This window comes from Natator depressus, chromosome 6, assembly GCF_965152275.1.
Source record: "Natator depressus isolate rNatDep1 chromosome 6, rNatDep2.hap1, whole genome shotgun sequence".
Taxonomy (NCBI): Eukaryota; Metazoa; Chordata; order Testudines; family Cheloniidae; genus Natator; species Natator depressus.
In genome coordinates this window covers 34,556,038-34,571,856 of record NC_134239.1, presented here as the reverse complement: position 1 = coordinate 34,571,856, position 15,819 = coordinate 34,556,038, and the positions used below count along the sequence as shown (strand labels likewise).

The 15,819-nt window shown below is 39.6% G+C and overlaps 1 protein-coding gene across 1 annotated transcript in view; it reads right to left on the bottom strand.

The window, feature by feature from the left end:
• ZNF143 (zinc finger protein 143) overlaps positions 1-15,819 on the bottom strand; it is a 73,539-nt gene that overhangs the window by 54,969 nt on the left and 2,751 nt on the right. The window contains exons 2-5 of the mRNA XM_074955027.1: positions 2,964-3,082; positions 2,059-2,151; positions 1,611-1,694; positions 1,289-1,369 (exon numbers count right to left, since the gene is read on the bottom strand). Coding sequence (XP_074811128.1) covers positions 1,289-1,369; positions 1,611-1,694; positions 2,059-2,151; positions 2,964-3,075 — 370 coding nt within the window. The 5' untranslated portion in view covers positions 3,076-3,082. The remainder of the gene's footprint in view (positions 1-1,288; positions 1,370-1,610; positions 1,695-2,058; positions 2,152-2,963; positions 3,083-15,819) is intronic.

Below are 15,819 nucleotides of genomic sequence, written 5' to 3'. Positions count from 1 at the left end.
CTGCATGTTTGTAACACTGGCTATTGGTGTCAGGGCTGTGAGCCACAGCACCACAGCACTGAAAGCACGCAGAGGTACAGGGCAGGTTGTGTCATAACCCCTCATTGGTCTGGGTTAAAATATCACACCCGCACTGCAATTTAAATGAATAAAAGTACTGCATACTATGTACTATATGTAAATCACACAATTAACTAACTTTCACCTTATGAAGTGTACCAGATTCAGGGTTTTTAGTAGCAAAGTGAAACTAGCAAGACTCTGCTATTGTTTATGGTTTTCCCAAGATACACCAGAGTGAAAACTGACCAGAGGCACAGCTATCTTCCTATCCGCACACTCAAGAAGCCAGCAAAACATCAGTATATACTCAGTCCATATTTTTTTCTTCACAACCATAAGGTCTAGAAATAGTCACTCTCCTGTGTCAGATTTGGAAAGTATATGGATACAGAAAGGTACGACTTCTAATGTGATAATGAAGGAGAGGGAAGATCATATATTGTCCAAGTCCTTTAGTGAAGTACACCAGTACTGGTACGACATTATTTTCCCCTTCTTTCGAAGGCCAATCTAAGGCTCAATTTAAAATAAAATAAATGTGCATACTTGACTGTCAGCTATGGTGTTCTTTGTGTGTTACATTGATAGGTCTTCCAAGAAGTATCAAATCTCACTCACAGAGTATTTAAAGGATTCAGAGTAACAGCCGTGTTAGTCTGTATTCGCAAAAAGAAAAGGAGTACTTGTGGCACCTTAGAGACTAACCAATTTATGTGAGCATAAGCTTTCGTGAAGTGAGCTGTAGCTCACGAAAGCTTATGCTCAAATAAATTGGTTAGTCTCTAAGGTGCCACAAGTACTCCTTTTCTTTTAGAGTATTTAAAATATCCCTAGAGCTCAAGAATCTAATTCAAGTGATGTCTGCTTTTTTCACGTTTCCTTTTTTCATTTCCAGGTCCAGTCTTTCTTGAAATTCATACAAGGGTTTAAATTCTCTAGAAGTAGCATGACTGTTTCTATGTTAAGATTCTAGGATAGCACACAGAAATGCCCAGCAATCTTCTGATCCAGCCATTTACTACTACATTCTGAATGAGGAAATAGAACCACTCTCAACTCAGCTGTTTTCAGATGTTCCTATTTAAATGCAACAAGTTATTTACAATAAGAATACTTGTAAATATGGTCATAATCTAAACATATTGTCAGAAGTGGTACTCTAGAAGAGAAATTACAATTAAATTGTTTCGTAATATAATGAATCACACATCAAAATGCAGTTTACCTTTTGAAGCGTGATGAATAAATGCAGTAGTTCCATCTTCCAGCTGAACTGCCTGTCCATCTTCCAGGCGCAGACTGTCCCCTGTTCGGGGAAGGGAGGGTGGAGAGCATAACTTTAGGCATCACCAATCATAAATGTATTTGATTTAATGTTTTAACAGATTAGAAACCACAGTCACTAAAAATATTAACCTTCAAATAATAAAAGTATATGTATTGGACATCTGAAATTATTGTAACAATGTTTTATTGATTCTAACAATACTATATTATACCAGTGCAGTCAATATTTAAAAACATACTCATGGATGTAATATACTTACTACTTTTTGGCATGGATACATGTTGAACATAGGCAGCAGAGCCATCTTCTAGTTGAATCACCTGGCCATCCATTAATTTACCATCTGGAATACATTATATTTATGTAAAATATCCTATATGACATGTCACATTTTAAACCATACCACTGAAACTCTCTGGAATAAAGTATTTCATAGAACAAAAATACAGTTTAACAAGTATTAACCACAGTATTACGATGTGTAAAGTGCTTTGAGATCCTGGGATAAAAAACACTAAATTGGGACCAGATCTCCATTGTACTGGGTACTATACAAACAAGCAAATAAATACATTGAATACTCTGAAGCACTTGGCATTGGCCACTTTCAGAAGACAGGATACTGGACTAGATGGACCTTTGCTCTGATCCAGTATGGCCGTGCTTATGTACAGTGAAGAATTATTGATTTTTAGTCAGGCACATACCTTTAGAATTGTGCTGTATGTAAGCAGTGGAGCCATCAGCAAGCGTAACTGCCTGCAAACTTACACCTTCCATGTTTTCTAAATTGTCACCATCTATTGGGGGAAAAAGTTTATTTACAGTATTGCCAACTCCATACGCTCTAAAATTGTGAGTCAAGCCCCAAAAAATCATGGGATGGACTTAACAGCTTTGTATTAGCCTTTTGATTTTGAACCTTTAGGATACACTGAGGTCACATTGTTAAGTTTTTATCCATAAGCATGAGAACTAAAATGTTTTATTTTAAATAAAAGCTGAAATTCTCATGAAATAAAATGGCCTGAGAACTGGGGCTTTAAGAAAAACACCTAATATCGAAGACTCACAACAAAATCATGAGGAATGGCAGTATTACATGCACGTAATGTTAATCATTGTTCTGTGCACCATCAGTCATTAGCACATAAAAGACCATTTTGAATAAAATATAGTAATTAGACAAAAGCTTTTATTCTTTTATAAATATTAAGCATGGCCAAGAAAGCATCAACATGTTAATATCAATCCTAAAACACCATTCTTTCTGTAAAACTGAATCTATTTTGTATATCATTTACATATAAATTGGAATTACATAATCCAAAATAGTAATGCTGTATTTTAATTTGATTGGAATCAGATTTTATACTACAAACACAACTGTTATTTTAATTAAGCAATAATTTCATTTCAGAATTAAATCAAATTTCAGATTAATCAAATACACTATCTAAAAACAATTTGGTCTTTTTATTATTTTCTCCATTTGCAATACACAACATCACTCCAAAGCTTAGACGTTCAACAGGGTACAAAGTCTGCTCTTTCTGAATGCAAAACTACAAACTCCATGATGATGTGGAGATACTTTAACCTGAATGCTCACCTTGCACAGCTACTGCTTCTGTCAAACAGAGAGTCACATGCTGAGCCTCCATCCCTCCTCCAGAAAACTCAGTCATTCCCTGAGAGTCTCGATTTATCTGGGCTAATAACATTGTTTATCTAGAAACAAACAGCAAGTTTACAAAACATAAAGACTCAGAACCATAAGAAGTAACATCAAGAAATTATGTGAAATTGTATTCCATTTTCTGGATGAGACACAAATCCTAGAGGTTAAAAACAATCCTACTTTAACCAGAATTTCACTTAGCATGTTACGGATAGTTTGTCTTACCTACCTCACAGAGATGATACAATTATTTATTAGTGTCTGGAAAGTGCTTAGAAGATGAAAAAAAAGTGCTATATGAAATGGCCAACTATTATTTTCATTAACTTTATCAAAGTAATTGCTAGATTTTAGGTGGGTCTAACTCTATTTATACTTCAATTAAACTTCAGTAATTATACCGCTAATTAAGGCTTACTAAGCTTTAAAAAGTATTTGGGCCAGTTTACACTGTACTATAATCTCTTTTCAGACTTAAAAACAACAACTTTAACAAATCACACATGGCCATATGGAGAACCCCTTCTGAGTCCTATTAAAGTCAGTGGGACTACCCATGAAAGTAACTGCTCAACAGTAAGACTAAGAGGTTCACACTCTGGCCCATGCTGAAGAAAGGCCTGAATATTGGGAAGTCAGACTGAATGATCCAGCTGTTTACTTTCTGGCTCTATTATTCAGGATTCTATTAAAAGAATGACCTGCTCGAAAGTAACTATGTTTTATGTTATAAAACTGTCACTATGAAAAGAGAAATTGACTGGCAAATGGAGACTGCAATTGAGCACTTACCTGGTAAAATCAGGTAACCTTATCCCTTTTCAATGAGAAATGTATTTTATCCAAGTTTCAACACAAGGGACTACAGAACACTGTTGGATCCTAAAGTCTGCAAGTACGGTTTCAAAAATCATATATTCCACAATTAGCCAGCAGTTACGGATTAAATGGACAACAGTGACTTCTAAGAGCTCTGATGTTGGTTCCATCACCACAGAAATCAAAAACTGGACTGGACAGACCATATATTTCACTTGCACCTGCCAGCTGAGTTCTTCAGTGCTCTTTAAGTAACATCACATAGGGACTCAACCAGGAATTCTTGAAATTGATTTGTATGGGCACTGCAGAGGCTCATTTCTCCCTTCTGACATATTGCACACAGAGCTTCAGATTTAGGAAAAATCATAGAGAAAACCTACACTAATTTATTAAGCTTCTGAAGCGCTTAGCTAGTTGGCTTTAAAGTGATATTTCTATTTCATCTCTTCCAATCAGACAGCTTCTCTTAAAGTAACAGAAACATAGATCATTTAGAAAAACATGCAAAAGGATTACATTTGCATATAACTGACAGGCAGATTTCTCATCTCATCATCTGGTTCTCTCATAAAGAAAAACTCCAGTGCAGAAAAATCACCTGGATCAGATATTATTCACACCAGGTTTCTGAAGGGAAAAAAATGTGCAATAGCAGATATTTTAAAAGTGGTAGGATCATGGATAGGGCATGGGACTGGGTCACTGGAGATTTAGGTTCAATTCCTGTCTCTGCCACTGGCCGGCTGGGTGACCATGGACAAGTCACTTCCCTTCCTGTGCTTCAGTTTCCCCTTTTGTAAAATATAGAGATAGTGATACTGACCTCCTTTATAAAGAGCTTTGAGATTTAAAGACAAAAAGCCCTATCTAAAAGTTGGGTATTATTATTAATGATGATGGTCTAAGTTCTTAGCACTTACATAGTGCTTTACATACTCAGAGTGTTCTCTAGTCATTAACAAATTAATTTTCAAGACACCTCTCTCAAATAGGTTGCTTAGTAACTATCCTCATTCTACAGATGGGAGGACAGAGGCAAGGAAGTTACTGATCTTGCCCATGACTACATTCTGAATCTGGCAGGGATTAGAATGAAGGAGGTCCTGGCCACCAGCCCAGTGCTCAGTCCACTGAACTGTGTTGCCTCTCTTATATTCATACAATACATCCTTTAAAAGACCTAATGTAGCTAAAAACTGGAAAGCTACTAATATGGTATCTGTCTTTTAAAAAAAAAGTCAAGGGAGATCATGAGAATAGAGTTGGATTACAGACAGAAGAACAGAACACTTAAATAAGAAGTATAGCCTGACAGGGTCAAATCATCATGTCTGTTGTATGAGAAAACGGCTGCTTTTATTTGCAGAAAAAAATAAATTTCAGTAATCTAGTCACAATTATTTACTTGAATTTTCAAAATATTTTATAAAATCCCTCCACTAGAGGACAAGGAGAAAAACTGCAGTGGATTAAAAAAAAACAAAAAAAGAGTCAGTGGACTTCTGACTACTCAGTACAGACAGAGGTTAACATCAAAGATAATCTAACGGTTGTTACAGAGGCCACCACTGTTTTACTCAATTAGAGACACAAAAAACCTATGTGAAAAAACCACTATTAGGGTTGCAAAGTCAAGCACTCAAAAGTTAGAAAATGCCAGAGTTAGGGTGGTCTCTGCATCCTTAATTCAGGTTCCTTGTGCCTAGGCATTATTATAATGTTCTAATTACATAATCACGTATTATTTTTTCCATGACCCCTGCCTCATGCACTGCACGGGATGGACGATCTTCAGTTGAAGAGTAGCTATTCAATATTTTAGTTTATCCTCATTTTTTAATGTGTGGCCTTTAAGCCTTATTTACTACCTACTATGCTCAGAAGACAGAATTAACTTCCTTGTGGGCTTTTTTATGGCATTCTTCACTTAGTAACAGGGTACGTCTACACAGAAAACAATAAAACACTGCGGCAGCAGTGAGTCTTAGAGCCCAGGTCAGCTGATGCAGGTTCCCTGGGCTCTTACTGTAGGACTAAAAATAGCAATATAAATATTTGTGCTCAATTTGGAGCCTGGTCAGACGCTCCTTCCCCACCAGGTTTCTGAGCCCGGTCTCCAGCCTGAGCCTGCTATTTTTAGCCCCGAGGTGTGAGCCTGCGTCAGTGGAACCAGGCTCTGAGACTCACTATTGTGAGTTTATTTGGGGGGTTGGTTTTTTTTGTTGTGTTGATGTATTCACAACACCCCTGTCAGGAGCGTATTACCGATGGGGAACTGTCACAGAGAGATTAAGGACAAAAGTACCCAGTAATTGTGGGTGTCCAAACAGATGTCTAGGACCTGATTTTTCAGAGTACTTAGCATTATATAGTACCTTATTTGGTCAAATCAGTAGGAACTGTGCTTTCAGTTACAGCTGTGAGTGCTCAGCATTTCTACAAATCAGACCCCAGGTCTCAAGCTGGGAACCCAGAAAATGAGAATGACACAATTAGTGACCACTTGTGAAAAGTTTGGTTTAAGTCATCTCACTAGCATTGCACCAAGAACTCTGAGGCAGACGCAGGGATAAAATCCAATTATTCAGGACAGCATTGAACTTGCCAGGGCCTTAACCATGAGACCATCCTTGCTCTTCCTGCAACTCCCTGCCTCATTCACTACATACCTTCCAATTTCTGAAACAAATAAGACAGGAGGCCTGAAGTCAACAGCCTCCTTCACTGTACAACCCTGATTCATCCCTAGAGCACCATCTGTTCTAGGCACTGAATGAGTCAGAGGGTCATCTGGAAAAAAAAAAGAGTACACTAGAACCTCAGAGTTATGAACACATCAGGAATGATGATTGTTTGTAATGAAATGTTTGTAAGTCTGAACAAAACGTGATGGTTGTTCTTTCAAAAGTTTACAAGTGAACATTGACTTAATACAGCTTTGAAACTTTTATTATGCAGAAGAAAAATGCAATTATTAACCACCTTAATTTAAATGAAACAAGCACAGAAAGTTTCCTTACCTTGTCAAATCTTTTTTTTACTAGTTTATGTTTAACACAGCACTATATTATCTTTTTTTGTCTCAGCTGCTGCCTGACTGCATACTTCTGTTTCAAATTAGGTGTGTGGTTGACCAGTCAGTTCATAAACTCTGGTGTTCTACTGTATGTGATCATGTAATTAAAGACTGTATCATAATGCATATGCACAAGTAGGCCAAATTAAGGTGGCAAAGGCAACCTTAATTCTGGCATTTTGTAATGTTTGTTGGCTGGACTTTGTAACCTTAATAATATTCTTTTAACATAGCTGTGTGTGTGTAATTTGTAATTTGCTTTTCTAAAAAGCAAGTTGGAAAAAAACCCCAAACTCCCAGAAATGTTATCATGTGGCATCATACTGACACCCAAGATTCATGAGCAGGGCTGGAATCTTTAGATTCTCCACACAGACCTCTGCTACTCGAGCCAACTTATAACAGTAGTAGATTATCATTCTCTATGTGGACCAACACTAGAGGCAGATGAAACGTACGTTTTGCCAGTGGGTTTCACAGATATTTGCTGACAGCAGAGAAATGGGGAGACTGAGGAATCTGAGGTACCATTTCACACTCTGGAGGAAAACGGGTTCTAGTGGACACAAACTCGTTTCCCCCCAGTCTTCAGACTTTCTGCCCAGCCCCCTCCAACCTGCCCGAGTCCTGGCTCCCTGTCACGGTCACAGACTCCCTATCTACCCACTCTCCATTCTTCAGGCTTCTCATCCCAGTCTTCTTGCCCAGCCAATCCCAGTCTCCCCCTCTGGGTTCTCCGTCTGAGGCCTCATCTTCCCTCACAACTCTCAGTCCCAGTCACCTGCTCCCAGCTCTTTGCCTGAACTGTTTCTTCCCCACCCCAATGGCTCCCAACTAGTCTCCCTCACTGGGTTCCTCACCTCATCCCCTCCTTGTCTCAGTCTCTTTGCCCAGCCAGTCCCAGTTCTCCCCATCACGCACACCCCAGGTCCTTGTCAGATCTGTCTCTCTTCTCCCCCTCACTGGTTCCTCCTCCAGTCTGTCCCAGTCTCCTCCCCTCACCCCAGCTCCTTATCCAATCTCAGTGTTGTCCCCATAACTCCATCAGATGTCCATTTCCCCGCACCCCTGGTTCCCTCACTGGCACCCAGTCCCAATCTCCACTGTTCCAGTGCCCTGCCCCATTGCAGCCCAGAGCCTGTGAGAGAAGCCATTACAGAGAAAGCCTTTCTGAGACTCTAGCTTTGGGCTAAAGCAAGCTTAGTTGCAGTTGTTGCTATGAACTTATTTTTACTGCAAAAGACACGTTCCTCACACAAAGGCAACCCCTTCCAAATTTCAAGCCCCTGCTACGCTGCATGCTACTTGATCATTTTAAAGAAAAGGCCTCACAAAATTTTAGTAGGGGAAAAACAATGTATTTTTCCCTTCTTTCATTCTTGGAAACAGCTGACCCATTTTGTCTGACATTTTCCCAAAAAATTCAGCCTGAGACACCTTACATGGAAAATGTTGGTTAAAGTTTGATTAATCAACTGAAAACACGATCTTATAATACAATGTGTCTGGGAACCTTAACAAGAGGCAGTAAAACCAGCCCTGCCTATAATGATTTGGAGGCAGAACTGGCTAGTGAATGAGTCTGGGTTCAGTGTAGAAAACCTACAGAGAAATGTAAAATTCAAATGGACTTTAAACACTGGCAACTGATGGCAGACAAAATTTACCTTCCATAAATGTAGACCAATGAACATTTTATAAAAAAAAAACAAAAACAAAAACAAAAAACGAGCTTTGAACATGCATAAGTTGGAGGAAAGAATTATTGGATCTATCATGAATAATGCAGAGTGCAGCAGCAGTCAAACAAGATGCCTATGTAACATGCTTCTGTACTCAAACAAGCAGCAGAATATTTTGGGTTCTTTTCCTTTACTTGGAGAAGGGATGAAATGTTTAAATCGGATGGTTCAATGGGAGCTGGAAGCAGCAGCTGGCATTGGGAGTGTCAGCTGAGCACTGGGCAGCAGAGATCAGGAATAGCAGCTGGAATTTAGGCAGCTGGGAGCAACCGTGTTAGTTACGAAATGGGCATCTGGGAATGGGAGTGGTAATTGGGTTATGAGCACCTGGGAAATCAGCAGCTAGGAACTTGGCTGAAGGGAGGTAGGCAGTTGAGAACTGGAATGACGGATGGCAAAGAGGCAGTTGGGAATGGGAAGGTCAGTTGAGAAATGGGAAGCTGGAATCTTACGTGGAATCACAGGGAAGTTAGACAAAGAAAACTGAAGAAAAGGGTAATAACAACAGCAGGATCCCCATAAAGAGAGGGGAAACATGGCAGTCACTGAGGAGAAACTAACAAGAAGTACAGTAAAATTTGTAACAACAGCAATGTCGGGGACGGAAAAGTGAGCTGATGAGAGAGCAAGAGGAAACTAAAAGACCAAGGAAGAAACTGAGGGTAGAGGGGGAAAAAAGACTGAGAAAAATCAACCTGGAAAGGTAGGTTAGCTGCTACTTATTCTCTGTCCTTGTAGATGGTATTGTGAAGGGTACGGAATAATAAATATTAATTTTATTTATAAACACACCTCTGGTGCTGTACAATAATTTAATATATTTTAAAAAATCTTATGAAAACTACTAAAACAGGACTATAAAACTACAACCAGAATGATAAAAGACACATAGCCTTATAACACAGAACAGAAATAAAGGAACAATACCAGCTTTCATTGATGGGGCTTGTGAAACGGAGATCCTATAGTTGGTAAAATTGCAGATCACGCGTAAAGGATCACTGCATGTATTTAGAACACTAAGACGCAGAACCTCTAAAGTATTCAGGCTCCTAACGTGCCTAAATACCTTTGAGGTGCTGCCCCTGTCTAGACAAAGCCTAAATATGTTTGACTAGAGTGTTCAGTCATGTTGTAACACTTGTATACAGGTTCTTACACTTGTAAACACTAAAGCAGACACTTAACAAATGTTTATTCCAGGGCACAACTCATTTTGTGAAGTGTCTACATTAGCATTTACAGTTACAATGGTTAACATGTTGGTTATAAGTTAATTGGCAATTAATATGTATTAGTGATGGCCTGCTGTTTTGCGGCTCATTTATGGTAAGTATGAGTGAGGGTGGTGAGTTTGTATGTTGATTTGTGCAGGTAGCAAATAGTATGTGTATGCTGCAGTGAGGGGCTGTGTTTGGTGGTTGCATTGATTTGTGTCTGGGTAGTAGTGCTGGGGGATTCTGTGTTGATTTGTGTGAATGGAGAATGAGTGGTACGTGCTGCAGTGAGGGGCTGTGTGTTTTGGGGATTATTGTGTATGCTGTTTGTGTTGTGCTTTGAGGTTTGTGATGGCAGCATGTGGAGTGCACAAGAGTGGCAGTTCGACCAAGGAATCCACCATGTGTGCAGTCTCCTTGATACAACTTGGAGCATGCAAATTAGCTGCTGAGTAAGGGTAGTGACTGGCTGAATTACCTCTGCTATTACAATGGTCTAGGACTCTTGACATGACATAGGTAGCTTCAAACCACACAGGTGTAACTCAAAGTTAAAATGGCTAAGAATTTAAAATTGGATGGTAACAGACTGACAGTCTGTAACCCTATGTTCACCCCTGTTTCAAGACTATGATAAATTTTGTACAAACTCCGCCTTGTAAGGGATCACTTGAAAACTCTGAATTTGCTGATCATTACTGTCCTGGTAAAATATGTGTGGCAACACTGTATGTAAAGTTACAAGATTCTACTGTATGATGTTACTACGGGCTTGTCTACACTGGCACTTTACAGCGCTGCAACTTTCTCGCTTGGGGTGTGAAAAATACACCCCCCTGAGTGCTGCAAGTTTCAGAGCTGTAACATGGCAGTGTAGACAGTGCTACAATGCTGGTAGCTAAACCCCTCGCAGAGGTGGTTTTTTACAGCGCTGGTGCTGAGACTACACAGCCACGCTAAAGCGCTCCTGCCATGGCTAGTGAAGACGTGCCCTAAGACATACTTCAAATCTGTGAAAGCCGCCACAAACCAGTTCCTCAAAGACAAAAAAACCCTCAGCCAGGTGACAACAAAGTCAAACCATCACCTTGTTAAGTGGCCATTCTTTGGCAGGAAAACGGGTGAATGAGAAATTTACATCTTGTCAAAGAAACACCAGAAGGTTCCCATCCCCACAGACTTTCTGTCTCCTGAACCCCCGCTGGAGATGATTCTCAAAAAGGAGGAAAGTAGAAGAATGGAGAACCGATACCTCAAGTTAGTCCACCCTTTCTCTCAACCCATGGCAGTCACAACACCTGAGGAACAAAGAAACAGCTTTGGACTGAGGGAGGGATCCTGTCTGAAACGAATTCAGCCAGTAAGACTGCTGAAACATGTGGTGAGAGAGACCTTTTGCTTTGAATTCACTTAAGTTTGTTAAATTAGGTATTAGTTGTGTTTGACCTTTTATTTCTTTGTAACCAAATTCTGAATTTTAGGCCTCATTATTTGTAATCACTTAAAATCTATCTTTCTGTAGTTAATAAACTTGTTTTATTGTTTTATGTGAACTGTGTGATTGGACTGAAGTGTTTGGGAAACTATTTGAGATAACAGGATTTGTCCACATCATTTTCTATTATTAAAATTGCAGACTTTATATAATCTTGTGTTGTCCAGGAGAGGGCTGGGCACATTTCTGGGGGAAGTTTGGAACTGGGAATTTGCTGGTGTTACTCTGCAGTGTAATTAAAGAGTGACTGGCCATAGCACTCATACAGTGTAACTGGAAGTAATTTACATGGTGGAGGCTGTGCATGAGCAGATCAGGAGTGGTTGCTCCCACAGTGAAGCAATGTAAAAGGCACCCCAGCCTGGAGAATTGAGGGGACATAGCTGATCAACTGTCCAGATTGTACCCTTGGTAACGTTACACAGACGGCAAAACCCAGTAATGTTTTAATCTGGTGATATTCTGAATAAAAGGAGCCCTCAAACATGCTTGTAGCGGTTTCCATTGTTTTACACTGACTCTACAGACAGAAAATAGGCTTCAGAGTGACACACACAGTGCTAGTCCTGAAATCATACTATATAGATCATAAGACTCCAGACCTTAATGCAGAAGGTCAGGACTGACAATTGCTTGGAGAACTCAATGATGCCTAAAAGTCTGGAATAGAGGCTGCCTGAATAAAAGTTATAAATTATACATAATATGTCAAAACAATATTATAGTTACCCATTGAAAAATTAAGAAATGCTAGAATTAAGGTTGTCTGTGCAATTTTATTTCAGTTCCCTGGTATATGTATATATTATGATAGCCTTGGCCAACTTTGCATAGAAAGTCCGTGGCAAAGCAAGGAATAGAATCCAGCTCTCACAGGTCCCAATCTAGTGCTCTGAACATAATAAATACTCCTTCTCTTCTTGCAACTCTTTGCCTCATTAGATGTCTAACCCGTGCACTAAATGTGGCATGCGTCCTGTAAAACATACAGAATATTGATTATGTAAAGACTATAACACATATGCACAATGAAGACAAATTAAGTTTGCACACACATCCTTAATTCTGGTAGTTCCTCATTTCCAAGTCCTTGACTTTGCAAACTTAACTTTCTGTCAATATAATTTGTGTATGTAATTTCCTAGGGTTTTATAAAGCAAACCGAAAAGAAACAGAAGTTATCAGGTGGAACTAGACTGATCCCTTGCATGGATCATTAATAGGCTTGTAATGCATGATTTTCAAATCCACAGCAGAAACCTCCACCAGTTGAGCTAAAGGAGAAACTGGTAGCAGTACTTGGCTGCTAACCTCTATGTAGACCAGCAGTTAGAGGGAGGGCAGACATGCATTTTGAAAAGTGTCTTACACAACTACTTGCTAGACAGCAAAGGAATGCTGGGAATAAAGAATTATGGGTATCTATTTCTGGCTCTGGAGGACACTATGGTTTCAGACAATACTGCCATGCATCTAGATATGGTACATTCATTCTCAAACTCAGTGTAGCTAAATGGATGAAAGTTGGGTCTGCCACGTCAGAGACTCTGGCCAAATTCTAGATCACATTTCGGCCTTTGTATGGCACTTCAGCTTTTTTGCACAACAAGTTGAGGCTTGTTAGTTATAACTAAGTTCTTCTCTGGGGTAATACAATGCTGCTAGTTTTGAGATTCGCAAATAAGATATAAGTACAAGACTGAGGTTATCATTGCCATAGGTGCACCTTTAACTTCAGTGTAGTTACACCTGCTTATGAGAGCAGTGATAATAACTCATAACCCTTTGTGCTTTCTTACTATTCTAGCAAATAGTATTAACCCCAAACAGAAGTGGAGAAAAACATGTTCAGTTTAATGTTTGAATCATCTTTAATAATGAACATAGCCAATCCTTGCATTTTATACAAAAGAATCTTATTAACCAGCTTGGTTACACAACAATTGACATTTTAAAAGTTTTATTTTCCCTGATATTATTGTTCTAGATTGTAAATTGTATGGGCACTAACGATCTTTCTGTCCTGGGTTTGCACAACATCTAGCACTGTGTGGTTCTGGTCCATGACTAGGGCTCCTGGGTGCTACAGTAATACAAATAATAATACATTCTGGTGAAATTTTGCACTCTGGTGGTGCCCAGAGTGCCCTTTAGAGTGTGTGACATTTAAAAGAGACTGTGGGAAGGTCAGAAAACAATACTGAGAATGTGCTGAAGATTCAGGATGACCCAGGTTAAGTTGGCCTACTCAGCACTATTCATGAATACGTGCACTTAACTTAGCAAAAGATGGTTAAAGACTTAAGTGAAATTATTTTGGTGATCTTGATACAGTTCAAAATGGGTAAGCTGTACATTACAAAAATAACCATCCTAACTGGAATCAACTGGCAAGCTTGTTAGCATAAAATTGTACTGTTGGTAACTGAATGAATAGGACAGCATTGAAGAACCAAAAATGCAGCACGTTCACAAGAGCAGTGCTGTTTAGTCAGCTAGCACGACCACACTTGCACTGTACTTCACCATTACAGATGCACAGTTTCTGGACAACTATTCTACAGATGCCAAAATAGCTTCCTGAAGCAGTGACTTCTGGGAGATTTTTAAAGGCTTTCTAAAAGTTAGATTTCAAAAACCTCCTGGGGAAACAACACGATGTTGAGGTCCCTGGAGAGTGTGGCTTCAAGCATCCTTGACCACCGTGCTGTAGAGTTCAGAAGGTATAATAGGCACTTACATAGTAGACTGTGGGATAATTAATAGAAAGACCATTTTCATGGTTAAGATAATTATGCCAGTGATCCTACACAAACTGCATTGCACTGGTGGATTTGGCATGAGAGACAACCACTTCTTGGTCAGCCCAGCTCAAAGCCAGTCTAATTCAAAAGGTGGAGCAAGCATCAGTGCACTACTGGGAATAAATGTGTGAATACAAGATATGTTACAGGCAGATTAGGGGTGATTAGCACACCAAATTTCTCCAGCATAGACAAGGCCAACAAGCACAGTGAATCATTCTTTGACTAAGAAGGACCATCTCTAGAGTTAAAAAGCAAAGAGATTGGTGGGACAAGGTGGGAAGCTTACACTGCCATGGCATGGTGCACCTATCCTGGGAAGAGGATTGTCTCTGGAGCTGTCAGCTGGCCAATAAATTCACAGATAGTTTTTAAACATACTCAATAAATAAGTCGGTAGAGAAAATATTGTAAATGCCTGTAGAATAAATATGAAATTAAAGAGTCAGCTTAAGTTTGATTAAAGAAACGTGTGTTGTAAAGAAAAGTCCTGACGACCAAGTAGAAGGAAGGCCTTGAAAGTAATAAGGTATAAAGCCAGAAGGAATGAAGTAGGAAGGATGTTTGGTCCAATGAATAACTGAGGAGGTAAGGGAAATTTTCTAAGAGGGCTTCTGACCAAAAGCAGTTTTGAATAAGACAAAGAGAATCTGACTTAGAAGGAGCCAACATGCACTTTCTAGCCCACATACCAGTGTCATTTTAAAAGTAAGGCCTATGCAAACCCAGGTGCAACATAAAAGCTATTGCTCCGCAGCAAGGAGGAGAGGCCTTGGGGAGAAAGGAGGTTGTAAATCTTTTCTGGACTAAGACTGGAAATAAGGGTGAACTGGTTGTTAGCTACAGTAGTAATTGGCTATGACATTATTTGCTGAAGCGCATGAAAGTTATGAATGTGAGGGTTCTTTGTCAGCCCTACCTGCTCATGCTGAAGCATGCCAGGATGAAACAGTTTTCCCTAGGTCTGGCCTGAATACTGAGAGGCTGAGCTGAAGGAGGAAATGAGACAGGCTAAGTAAGAAGACTGGTACTGGCTTGGTAGAAAGACTGGAACTGGGTACTAGGGAGAAAAGACTGGAAGTAGCTAGGCAGAGATATTAGACTGAAAGGGGAGAGACTGGGTGCCAGCAGAGAGGGGAAGAGACTAGGAGTGGCTAGAGAGAAAGGCTAGGACTGGCTGGACAAGAGAAACTGGGAGCCAATGATAACTAACATTGGGCAAGTTACCTAAACCAAACTTTTCACAAGTTGTCACTAATTATGTGTTCCTCATTGTCTGGGTGTTCAGTCTGAAACCCTGCAGTCTGACATGCAAAAGTGCTGAGCACCCACAATTACAACTCAAGTCAATACAAGCATGTCTACAGTGCAATTAAATGTGTGGTTGGTACACGCCAACTGACTCAGACTTATGGGACTCACACTAAGAGTCTGCTTAAATGCAATGTAGATGTTTGGACTTGGGCTGGAGCGTAGACATAACCGGAGAGCTGTATTTTGGACATAGAGCTATGTAATGTTGAGTACTCTGAAAAATCAGGTCCAAGACACACCCAAAATTAGTGAATACTTTTGACCTTAATCTCTTTGAGCCTCAGTTTCCCATCTATAAAACAGATATATTACCACTT